The 13,331-nt window shown below is 43.1% G+C and overlaps 1 protein-coding gene across 11 annotated transcripts in view; it reads right to left on the bottom strand.

Annotated features, from left to right (window-relative positions):
- SMARCA4 (SWI/SNF related BAF chromatin remodeling complex subunit ATPase 4) overlaps positions 1 to 13,331 on the bottom strand; it is an 87,025-nt gene that overhangs the window by 42,426 nt on the left and 31,268 nt on the right. For all 11 annotated transcript variants that reach the window (XM_087867262.1, XM_087867261.1, XM_087867267.1 and 8 more), the window contains 5 exons: positions 11,918 to 12,048; positions 11,723 to 11,780; positions 2,961 to 3,082; positions 1,356 to 1,506; positions 464 to 627 (listed from right to left, as the gene is read on the bottom strand). In XM_087867262.1, coding sequence (XP_087723388.1) covers positions 464 to 627; positions 1,356 to 1,506; positions 2,961 to 3,082; positions 11,723 to 11,780; positions 11,918 to 12,048 — 626 coding nt within the window. The remainder of the gene's footprint in view (positions 1 to 463; positions 628 to 1,355; positions 1,507 to 2,960; positions 3,083 to 11,722; positions 11,781 to 11,917; positions 12,049 to 13,331) is intronic.

Consider the following 13,331-nt stretch of genomic DNA (forward strand, 5'->3'; position numbering starts at 1 on the left):
CTCTTCAGGACTCGGTGGGAGGACCCAGATCCTATCACACTAAGCGTTGGGGTTGCCGGGGCCAGGCTGGGACGTGGACCGGAGGGCTCAGTGCCCCAGGGAGAAACAGTTATGGACATTTCCTCAAACGGCTCAGCTCCACTCTGCTAGCGGGAGCTTGTCTGGCTCCTGCGACACCTTGTGTAGAATCTGCTGGTTAGGGGACATGAAGGGGACCTCAAGGTCATCTTGTGAGAGCTGCCCCAACAGGGATGATGGGTGGGCACTCCCTCACCCACCCTTCTCCTATCCTGCCCCTTGAAACCAGAGGCAGGATACCGGGGGCTGAGTTGTGTCCCCCCAAGTCCCCTCAGAATGGGACTGTATTTGGAGATGGTGTCTTTAAAGAGCTAATGAGGTGAACCCGAGCGGCAGGGCCTCCCTGCTGTACAATCCAGACCCACCTAGGGGTAAGAGCACTTACGAGAGAGGTACTATGATGAGAAAGGGTCCGTTGATCCGCTTGTGCTCCATGAGGTACGTGATGAGAGCGATGGTCTGGATGGTTTTCCCCAGGCCCATCTCGTCAGCCAGGATGCCATTCAGGTTGTTGTTGTACAGGGACACCAGCCACTCCAAGCCTTTGATCTGCAAGGAGAGAGGCGAGCGGTCAGGACTGAAGCCCAAGTCCGTACGAGAGCATTCCCTGCACTGCAGAGACTCAGCACAGCCAGGCACGAGGTCAGCCCAGCCACGAACCACCTGTGGCCACCAGGAGTTTAAGTATTTTGCTTTCTATCAGTCCACTCCTTGGTTTCTTGGCCTCGTCCTCAGCAATCCCTCCTGAGGGCTGCTGTGCTGGTGATAGGTCTATAAAATCTCTTTTTCTGGTATACTTTCAAACAGCTGAGTTTCTACCGGAAGGGCCACCAGGAAGCAGGGCTGCTGACATTTAACTGCCACACACGGCAGGGCTCCAGGGACCACGTGCTGAGCACCTGTGCACCCAGGCTGGGCCCCATCCTGGCTTGGCCACTCCTGAGTTGTGTGATTTTGAGGAATCGCTGCACTTCCCTGTTCCTCCTTGTCCCCCACCCCCATCAAATGCAGAGATGGAAGCACCTACTAAATAGGGTAGTTGAGAAGCAAGTGGGTAGCGGCCTCCCATCCAGCCTGGCATGCATTAAGCAACCAGGAGATCCTCCCCTCCTGGAGGCGAAGCTAACAGGTCAGGCCCCTGCTTCCCACATGGGGAGACAGAGGTTCAGAGGGGAAGAGCGTGTGTCCCAAAAGAAAGATTGGAATATGGTTTCAGCAGCCACCCACCACCGGGGAACCTCGAGACTGCTGTGTGCATGCGTCCCCTCCAACCTTACCTGGTACTGTTTGAGGACACCATTCACCATAAGCGCCGACTGCTTATCCACTCTCTCAGTGACAGCATGGGCCACGGCGTAATAGGATTGCAGGCCCCGAGCAAGGGCCTGGGACACGCCGTACTCGTCATCCACGTCTTGCTTGGCGTTCCTGGGGGTCATATGGAAGCACCGTGTAAGGACGCCAATTCCTATCTGTGACAATGTGCTTCTGACGCAAGCCTCTGACGAGCAGCCCTTTCTGCCCAATGACCTGAGCCATAAACTAAGCCCAAGTGTAGCCAGAAAGTCTGTGGGTGAGCCAGGCCGCAAATACTAATCCAAGGGGGCCCACGACTGGACGCGTGGGTCCTGACCCCGCCCTGCCACAAAAGGAATCAGGTCACTGCCACATCATAAGAAGGGTGCTTCTTTCCGCCAGAGGCTGGTCCTATAGCCCACCGTTCCTACTGGGCACTCATGGGCCTAAAGGGAAAATGCACACAGCACAGCCTCACACAAAACCAGAATCATTTACATTGTGGCTGTTTCATGATCCAATTTGGAATTTTTAAAAGTGACTTTAAACTATCGATGTTTTGGGGCCGTCTGGGTGGCTCAGTCAGGTAGGCATCTGCCTTTGGCTCGGGTCATGATCCCAGGGTCCTGGGACTGAGCCCCGCATCAGGCTCCCTGCTCAGTGGGGAGTCTGCTTCTCTCCTTCCCTGCTTGTGCTTTTGTTCTCGTTCTCGCTCTCCCTAATAAATAAATAAATTTTTAAAAATTTAAAAAACTAAACTATGTTTTATTAATGTAACAGATACAGGTGATCCAACTCCTGTGTCATATTGTTTTATGCTGTGCTGTGGAGTCTTTCTATCTTCTTAAGCATCTTTCGGTGAGTTTAGTGGGGTTCTCCCCATTTCTCTGATGATTTCCAAGAACAGCATGCTTGCTCTAGGGTTGCTTTCGTATCTATAGTGTGTACAACTCTCAGTCCTCTATTTTTTTTCAAGAGTATCCATTAACTTCATACCATAAGCAACGATGAAATTAGTATGTTAGCTGTACTTGTGATTACAAGAGCAAAAGATGAGAAATAATGTGAATGCCCGCCACTAGGGACAGGCTCACACAGGCCAGCGTAACACACAATGCCAAGGAGGCGACACTCTGCGTGGAGACAGCATCACCTCTGAGAGAGAATTTTCAGTGAAAAAAGCCAGGGGCAGAAAAGTGTGCTGGATACACGTGTACAAGTAAAAAAGAAAAATATATATACGTTTTGCTTGTTGAGGCATGAAATATCTCTGAAGATGCTGGAAATAGTTCCTTCCAGGGAGGGACTGGGGTCGGGAGCCCAGGGAACAAGAATGAGGCGGCTTTTGTTGTACACCCAACTATCTCTCAAGCACAAGATGAACCATGTGAATGGAGGGAATATTCAATGCCTACGAAAATCAGTGAAATCTGAAGTAAACCGATTTGGTCTGTCTGCAGTCCCAGAATGTCTGCTGGCTGGACAGGGGTGCGTGCCATCCACAGGGAGGCTGGGATCCTAACAGTCCTGCTGGTGCCACCCAGAAGGAAGCTGGCAGAGCAGGAGGCCGTGGAGAAATGCCTTACTCAATGATGTGCCGGGCGTCCACCTCGGAGACATCATCGCTGTCTGGATCTGGAATCTTCTTCTTTTCCTCAACGGGCAGGTTGGGAGGCTGTGCTGGCTGCGGCTGCTCCTCCTCCTCCTCCTACCAAAACACAAGCCTGTGTGACCTCGGGCGACCCCACAGGGACAGGCACAGGGCTCCAAAGGGGAGAACACACTTCTGGAATCAAGTGCGGTTTTCGTGCCCTCTTACTATCCCAGGAATGTGTCATGCCTCTTCTCTTACTCAGTTTATGATTTTTTAGTCTTCCAAGCACAGAGCACAGACACTTCTTTTTAAAGCTATCTCAGGGTATTGTCTTCTTTTTACTGATAGTAGATGCCTCATGCACCGTGCCTCCCTCCATCACAAAATACATACTACCACGCTTATTCCTTGCCCAACCAACTCAAAGCAGTTTTTCATTTGATTCTCTTAGATTTTCTAAGTATTAAACATTTTATAGCCAATTTTCAGTATTTCTTGCTATTGATTTACTTCTGGCTTTATCAACAAGGTTAAAACATCCACATTATGTCAAATAACACTGGTGGGAAAAGCCATCCTAGTTTACTGCGAGGTTTTCTATCAACCTGAAATTAGATTTAAGTGTTGTTCTTCACTAAAGGGATTTTTCAGCCTTTACTGAGCAGATGATAAAGGGATTTTGTGTGACATATTGCTGAAACACACACGAATGCATTTCTTAATGTTAAACCATTCTTGTATTCCTGGGTAAATCATACAAAGTGCCAAAAGGGTGGTTATCTTTATGTATAGTGGGATTGCTACAAAACTAAAAGGTATCTGGAATTAATCTACTAAATGATTCCGAAAAAATCCCGTGGAATACTCCCTGGAGCACGCGAAATGATTTTATAAATCATCCGGAATAATGAACAGGTGATCACAGCACAAACATTCTGGGGGAAAAAAATTGTAATTGGTACAGACTTATGCTAGCTGCTATTATATTACCATGTCTGGAATTAAAATAGGTATAGGACTTCTGGCCAAGTCTGAGTGAGGAAGTCCACAAACTCACGAAAAAAAAACCGTCTTTTTGAAGCTGGAAAAAATAGGCAAAAGCAACCATTTGAGAGCTTAGGAGCTGAGTAGCATTAATGCTTGAAAAACTCCTGAACCATGGGTAGGAAGAGTGGGAGATGGTAGCATTCTTCTTGGGACTGCTTCCATCTCTCTTTACCCCCAGCTCCATCCTGAAGGTTCCGCCAGGACAGCCAGGCCAAGAGCACTGGCAGCTGAGGCTGATGGGGACTCAGTCACTTTGCAGCAGGGGGCAAGGCCCGTACCAGCCAGTGGCACTGTTGTTATATAAGTGAGGTTCTCAGTTTTGATTGGTTTGGAAGGCAAGTTACTGGCTAAGCCTGTGACCATGTGCAGAGAGAAATGAAAAAGGGCCTCACAAAAAGCAAAAGCCAGGGTGGACCTGAAAATGGCCTGAACTTGGAATGCGTTTCTTTATACACACTGATCCGCCAGAGACAGAAGCTTTATTGGCTCAAGATGTCTGAGCACAATCACTGCCCAATCATTGGATGGCTACTAAGTTACAAAGAAACATGGCCTCTTCCTAGAAAGCCAGGATTAAAAATGAAAATGAGAATAAAACCAAAAAATAAACTGAGCAGAGACATCAAAGGTAGCCCACAGCCCTGGGGAAAGAATTCCACAGATTCAGCCCAAGTACGTTACTAAACAGACAAACGCCACCACCAAAACCCGGGAGTGGGAGTCAGAATCCAGCGTAGTTAGGAAAATGGGCTTCCACTAAACATTACAAGACGCGCAGAAAGGGAAAGTGTGATGGACATTCAGGAAAAAAGCAACTGGATCTCTGTTCCCAGATGTTAGCATATAATCTTCGAAGCAACTATTGTTACAAATATGTTTAAAGAACCAAGGAAAACTATCTTTAAAACACAATAAACCAACAAATAGAGGATCTCAACAGAAGGCAGCAAGGATAAACTCCCCAAATTTGATGAAAAGCAAGAAACTACCCAGCCAAGAAGCTGAACAAACACTAAGGAGAATAAATACAGAGTTCACAATCTGCTAAAAAAAAGCCAAAGACAACAAAATCCTGAGAGCAAGAAAGAGAAAAATGAATCATGAAGTACAGAAGAGCACCAATACAATTAGTGGCTAAATTCTCATTCAGGACGGAGACCATAAAGTAGTGGAATAACACATTCACAAGGAAAAAGGCTGTCACCAGAGAAATCTGTGCCCAACTAAACTTTCCTTCAAAGTCAAAGCTACAAAAGTACAATCCCAGATTTACCAAGGCTGCGAGAATTTGTTGCTAACGGGTAGTAACGCAAGCGCCAAGAGCATTAGAAATGGTAACTACATGGATCAACATAAAAGGCTCTATAAATCCATTTTCCTTACTTGTCCTCTACTGACTTTAGACCAAATCATGCGATGACAGGAGGTATGGATCAGAAGACCGCTTTGTAGGGTTTATAGCTTATGTAAGTACAATAAACAGGTGTACGTATACGTAATGTACATATATGTATATATCCAACACAAAGGAAAGGTAGCGAATATAACTAGAGTAAAGCATAATTTCTGTATTTTTCCATAATGGAGTTAGTATTAATCTGAAGTATACTGTGATAAATAAAAATGCATACTGTAATCCTTAGAGCAACTACAAAGCAAACAATTAAAAAGGTACAGTAACAATGAAAACTTACAGAATAAAGTGGTACAGTAAAAAATATTTAACACGAAAGCAGTGAAGAAGGAATAGAAGAAGAAAAAAAGACATGAGACAAAAGAAATAGCCAAATGGTAAATATAAATAAACAGAGTCATATCAATAATTACATTAAATGTGAACAGTCTAAAATGCAATCAAGAGGCAGGCACTGTCATACTAGATTTAAAAAGCAAGATCTAGCTATCTATCTGCTCTTTCAGATTCAAACGAACAGATAGGTTTTAAGTAAAAGAATGGAAAAATATATACCACGCAAAGAAACCGTAACTGTAAGAAAGCTGGAGGGACTATACAAACACCGGACAAAACAGACTTTAAAACAAAAATTACTAGGGGCGTGTGGGTGGCTCAGTCGCTTAAGCGTCTGCCTTCGGCTCAGGTCATGATTTCAGGGTCCTGGGATCGAGTCCCACATCAGGCTCCCTGCTCAAGAGGGAGTCTGCTTCTCCCTCTCCCTCTGCCTCTCCCCCAGCTCATTCTCTCTCTCTCATAAGTAAATAAAATCTTAAAAAAAATTACTAGAGACAGGGGCAGATATTTAATCATGATAAAATATCAAATACATCAGGAAAATATAAACAACTAAGTATATAAAAATACATGAAGCAAAATCTGACAGAATTTGAAGGAGAAAACAGACAATTCAACAAAAATAGTTAGAGATTTTACTACTTCCTTCTCAACAGTACTAAACAAAATCAGAAAGGATATATACGACCTGAACGACACTATCCACCAACTCAACTTAACTATCTTATACAGAACACTAACCCAAAGAATGCAGAACATGTGAACAGGAAATATTCCCTGGGATCCTGAGCCAGAAAAATGAGTCTCGATAAATTAAAAAGAATTAAAATCATACAAAGTAATCTTCTCATACCATGAGAAAATTAAATTAGAAATCAAAAACAGGAGCGCCTGGGTGGCTCAGTCGTTGAGCATCTGCCTTCAGCTCAGGGAGTGATCCCGGTGTGCTGGGATCAAGCCCTGCATCGGGCTCCTCTGCTGGGAGCCTGCTTCTTCCTCTCCCACTCCCCCTGCTTGTGTTCCCTCTCTCGCTGGCTGTCTCTATCTCTGTCAAATAAATAAAATCTTAAAAAAAAAAAAGAAAAAAAGAAAATCAAAAACAGAAAAAAAATCTAGGGAATTTTCAAATGCTTAAAATTTAACAAGCTTTAAATGACCTGATGGTCAAAAAAACCACAAACCAACCCAAAACACAAGGAATATTAGAAAATATTTTGAACTGAATGAAAACAGAAACAACACATAAAAATTTACAGGCACAGGGCGCCAGGTGGCTCAGTCAGGCAAGCATCCGACTCTTGATTTCGGCTCAGGTCATGATCTTGGGATTGAGCCCCCCCGCCCCCCGCCCCGTCAGGCTCCATGCTCAGCGTGGAGCCTGCTTGTCCCTCTCCTTCTGCTTCCGCCCACCCTGGCTCTCTCTCTCTCTATCTCTCTCTCAAACAAACAAATTACGGGCTTGCAGTTTGAGCAGTGCTTAAAGGGAAATTTATAGCTCTAAACAAGTATACCAGGAAAAAAAGGTCTCGAATGAATAACCTAAGCTTAGACTGACTACCAAAAAATGAAAGAAAAATTACTGAATTACCAAAATGAGCAGTTAAGCAGATATCATTCCCAACCCCACAGAAATATAAGGAAATACTATAAGTAACTTTATGTCAACAAATACCTAAGATGAAACAGACAAACTCTTAGAAAGTTACAAATTACTAAAACTGAGTCAAGGAGAAATGAAAAAATTTGGAAAAAAATCTTTAATGGTTAATTGAATTAGTAAATAAAAATCTTCACACAAAGAAAAGGCAAGGCCCATATGGTTTCACTGGTGAATTCTACTAAATATATTAAGATTTTTTTTTTTTTTAAGATTTTATTTCTTGAGAGAGAAAGAGAGAGAGCACAGAGGGAGTGGAAGAAGCAGACCCCTGTTGAGCAGAGAGCCCGATACAGGGTTCAATCCCAGGACCCTGCGATCATGACCTGAGCCAAAGGCTGATGCTTAACCAACTAACTACCCAGATGGCCCCCCCCTCCATATATTATGATTAATACCATCCCTTCAAAAACTCTTCCAGGAAGTACAGGAGAGGGAACACATTTTCCAATCCATTCTGTGAGGCCAATGTTAACCACATCAAAGCCAGACAAAGATGTCACAAGAAAACTACAGACTAGTATCTCAAGAATATAGACCCAAAGTCATCAACAGAACATCAGCAACACTGCAATATACAGAAAAGATAATACAACAGGACAAAGTAGGCTTATCCTAGGAACGCAAGGTTTAGTTTAATATCCAAAAATTAATTTATATAATAAATTGTATTAATGGATAAAAGACAAAACCAGACAACCAACTTAATAGACAAAAAATATGAGACAAAATAGAAGAGAATTTACTCAATTTGATAAAGAGCATCTACGAAAAACCTACAGCTAACACCAAACAGTAGTGACAGACTAAATGCATTACCAGAAGAGTGGGAACAAGGCAAGGATGTCTGCTCTCAACACTTCTGTTCAACGCTGTACTGGAGGATCCAGCCAATGGAATACAGCAAGAAAAAAGAAATTAAAGGCACAAAGATGGGAAAGGAAGAAGTAAAGTTGCCATTATTTACTAAACATAACGTGATCCTGTATGTGAAAATCCTAAAGAATCTACAAAAACCAAAAACCAAAACCAAACTATCAGAACAAAGAGTATGAGTTCAGCAAGTTCATATATACATACAAGACCAGTATTTTTCAAAACCAATATAAGAAGCTGCATTTTCATGTAATAGCAATAAAGTATTCAAAAATACAATTAAGAAATCAATTATAGGAGTGCCTGGGTGGCTCAGATGGTTATCAGGTTACAATCTCCAGGTCCTGGGATTGAGCCCCAAGTTGGGCTCCCAGCTCAGTGGGGAGTCTGCTTCTCCCTCTCCCTGGCTCTCTCCTTGCTTGTACTCTCTCTCTCAAATGAATAAGTAAAATCTTAAAAAAAAAAATTTAAATCAATTCTATTCATAATAGCATCAAAAGAAATATTTAAAAATAAAAAAACTGTAAACTGAAAACCACAAAACAGGGGCGCCTGGGTGGCACAGCGGTTGAGCGTCTGCCTTCGGCTCAGGGTGTGATCCTGGCGTTATGGGATCAAGCCCCACATCAGGCTCCTCCGCTATGAGCCTGCTTCTTCCTCTCCCACTCCCCCTGCTCGTGTTCCCTCTCTCGCTGGCTGTCTCTATCTCTGTCAAATAAATAAATAAAATTAAAAAAAAAAAAAGAAAGAAAGAAAAGAAAACCACAAAACACTGCTAAGAGAAATCAATGATGATAAAAATAAATGGAGACATTCCATGAGTATGAATTAAAAAACTAAATATTGTTGAGGTGTGATTCTCCCCACATCAATCTACAGATTAAACGGAATTCCAACAAGCATTTTCATAATAACTGATGAGCTGACCCTAAAATTTACATAGGAACACATAGGATCTAGAACAGACAATGAAAGCCACAAAATTGGAAGAGTAACATTATCTAATTTCAAAACTTATTATAAATTACAATAATCAAGATAAAGTGCTTGTGGCACAAAGATAGACATGAAGATTAACAGAACAGAAATGAGAGGCAGAAACAAACCCTTACATTTATGGTCAACTGATTTCCTACAAAAGTGCCAAGACTACCTGAAGGAGGAAAGAGTGGTCTTTTCATCAAATGGTGCTGGATAAAGTGGATACCCATATGCCAAAAAAAAAAAACTTATACCTGTATCTCAGACCACAGCAATCAACTCAACTATGACTTTTAACGTAAGAGCTTCAATTACAAAACTCTAAAAGAAAACAGAAGAAAAATCTAAGTGACTTCAAAGAGTTCTTAGATATAACCCCAAAAGCACAATGCATAAGCAAAAGATTTGATAAACTAGATTTCATTAAAATTTAAACATTTGCATTTCAAAAAAAAACCACTGAGGAAAAAAACAAAAGGCAAACTGACTAGAAGATACTGCAAGTTATGTATTTGATCAGGGACATGTCCCAAGAATATAAAAAGAGTTTTACAACTCAGTGATGAGATGACAAACAACCTAATTCATAATAGGCAAAAAATTTGAAAAGACATTCACCGAAGATACATGAATGGTGCATAAACATGAAAAAATGCTCAACATTATTAGTTACTAGGAAAATGCAAAGTAAAGCCACAACGAGATACTACTATCCAGCCACTAAGATGGATGTAATCAAAAGGACAGATAACACCAAGTGTGGGCAAGGATACGGAGAAACTGGAACCCATGAAATAGTACAACCACTTTAAAAAACGGTTTGGCAGTTTCTTAAAAAGGCAAACATAAACTTACCATATCACCCAGCAATTCCACTCCTAGGTATCTACCCAAGAGAAATGAAAACATATGTCCGCACAAAGACATGTATGGGAATGTTCACAGCAACATTATTCAAACAGCAAAAAATGGAAACAACACAAATGCTCCTCAGCTGGTGAATGGATAAACAAAGCATGCGACACCATACGATGGAATAGGACTCAGGGATAAACAGGAATGATCTCTTGATAAGCAAACCACATGGATGAACACGCTATCTGAAAGAAGCCAGGCACAAAACACTATGTGTTATAGGACTCCATTTATAAGAAATATCCAGAAAAGGCACATCTACAGACAGAAAGCAGATCATTGGTTTCCTGGAGCTGGAGGAAGGAGTCAGAACAAACTGTAAACCAGCAGGAGGGAGAACCGTGGGATTACAGAACAATCTAAAATTGGTGGCAATGATTGCACAAGTCTATAAATTCACTAAAAATCACCGAATCATACACTTCCTGTGGGTGCATTTTATGGTATTTAAATTATACCTCTACAGAGCTATTAAAAAATTACAACAAAATCTTACTGGAGGATCATTACAATCAATGTTAAAGGAACCTGAACAGGTGGCCCGAAAATGACCCCACTGGCTATAAAAACTGAATACATCATTTAAAAAAAGGTCAGAGGCCAATGGGATGGGAGGACTAAACTGTATGCCAGTTCACTTAGTACTCCTCGGAGGGGGACAAGATAGGGCTCTGCCCCACGGCCTACACCAAGTAAAATTCCAGATGACCTGAAATGGTAATAAGGAGGAAAGTAAAATCAGGACAAACCAAAAGAAAGATTATAGGTGAACACTGTGCTGACTTCAGGTGGGGGAAAATACACGAAGAGCACTTAAAAAATCAGTTAAAAACCACTTATAACTGATCAGAAACGGGCCAATGACGCAAAAGCATTCATAGAAGTAATCAAAATGGTTAGTTAATACTTGACACTCTAGCAAACTGAAGGGGGAGTGACAGAGAAGACCCATGTGGATGCTAAGGATGGAGACACGGCCTTCCGAGTCTGCTCCCCGCGGGATCCTTCCCAAGGAGGCACTCGAGAAGAGAGAGAGCAACGTGCCTCTTCAGTACAGCTTTGTCAACCAAGGAAATAGCACCGTAACGTGGCACCGTAAATGATTCAGAGTTTACACAACAAATGCAACTACTCATGTTTCCAAAGAACAGATTATAATGGGCAGGCATGTACATGCTCTAATGATCGCAACTTCACACTGATCTTTCTGGACAGGAGGGCTTCAAATTTTGAGCACTTGAAAGATGGCTCGTAGAGCTGAGGATGGTCAGTTTTAAATTCTATTTACTTTGATTAATTTAAGACTGAGGAATCACATGTGGCTAGAGACTACCATACTGGACAGTGCAGCTCTAAAGCATCAAATTTCAGCCAGGACTGGGGGCCTCGGCTGCCCCACGCCTGTTTCCTGCCCCATACAACACCCACCCGGAGCAGGAGAGGATCACAGTGCAAAGGGGTAACGAGGGCCCAAGACGTGGAAGTTACCACACTGGGAGCCACAGCAGCCAGGAAATGGGACTCTTACCTCCTCCTCTTCTTCTGAGCCACTTTCTTCACTATCAGATCTTGGAGCTACTTCATATCTAGAAAAAATTATCGTGTTTTAATACACACTTTGCCAGAACCCACAGGATTCACCTTCCTTAGCGAACTGGCCTGCTTCTAAATGAAAGCAAAATCACCCCCAAATGCTAGAGCCCCTGGAATGAGGCCAACTCACCCCGGGTTCATCTCAAGCCAGGCCTCTAGCTGCCCTGCTTTCGGGGCATCGGTGCCCGTGAGGATCTTCCCGCTCTCCACGTGGATCACTTTCACTGGCAGGTCGCTCATTTGGCTGGTCTCATCCAGAGGCTGAAAAACAGTCACATGTGTAACTTGAGGTTCTGTGGTTTCCATACCTCAGGCTTCTGCTAACTATGGCCAACTTGGGACGTGCTCTCCCAACTCCTTGCCCAGAAAAAGGCACAAAATGTGGCCAGTGGCCATGAAAATGGGTTAATGATATAAAAAAGGCTTAATGACATATTAATAATCTTGTAATAATATACGATCCATCAATGACAATTGTTTCTTTGAGGTATTTCATTTCCAAACAGGTAATATAATTCCAACTTCACAAGAGCACAGTGGGGACCCTCCCCTGACCCCATCTGACAGTTTCCCTCCATACGTGTCTACCAGTGTTTCTCACGCAGCCTTGTAGATCTCCTTCGTGCATAAGAAACAAGGACTGTGCTCTCCCTGTTTATACACAAATGACTATATTATGCACACTCTTTTGGCCTTTGGTTTTTTTCCCATTGATACCACATTTGTAGACTTCCTCAAAGGTCCTCTTTTTTCTGTGGAACAGCTACCTAGAGTATTTGAAAAGCAAAACAACTAACTTTCTCTTAGCAAATATGGAATTCCTCAATTTCTCATTCAGAGATGCCAATGTTGGAAGAACGTTCCCCTCTCCATTAGCGCCCTCAAATTTCCTGGAGAAAACCTCTAGGATGAGGATGAAGTTTTTGGTTTAAACATTTGTTTGCACCTTCCAGGAACTTCTATACCCCTCTTGTCCCCCCAAGGTGCCACACTCACCGTCAACATCGCCCACACAGTACAGATTAGTTCCCATGCAACCAGACAACCCACCCTCAAAGTTGCCCACCATGGAAGGTGATGGCAATCACATGTTACACGAACAGGCTCTGCAGACGGCCTCCACCCCAATCGGTGACTTTCACCCCCAAGTGCTCCATGGGGTGGCTAACAGTGCCAAAGCTGGCACTTCCCCCCACCCCAAATTCTGATTCAACTGCTCTGGGTCTTTTTGAAAAGCTCCCAGGCAATTTCAGAGGTGCCAAGGTTGAAAAGTGCTGGCTGAGATCAAGCACAGTTCACAGCCACCCAGAGTGATGCTTCTGTCTATTACTCAACAGGAGGAGCAGCCACAGTGATTACCCAACAGGATTCCCTGAACTGCGCTTTGCCGCCACAGGACTTTTCCCTTGAATGCCCCAAATGGCCTTATAAAGGTTTTCTACTGTAGCAAAACAACAGCCCACATTCTTAAAAATTCAACATAACATTTAAAATAAAATCTCATAGGGCGCCTGGCTGGCTCAGTTGGCAGAGCATGCGACTCT

The sequence above is a fragment of the Ursus americanus genome, chromosome 14 (assembly GCF_024610735.1).
Source record: "Ursus americanus isolate L20-20 chromosome 14, mUrsAme1.1.p, whole genome shotgun sequence".
Taxonomy (NCBI): domain Eukaryota; kingdom Metazoa; phylum Chordata; class Mammalia; order Carnivora; family Ursidae; genus Ursus; species Ursus americanus.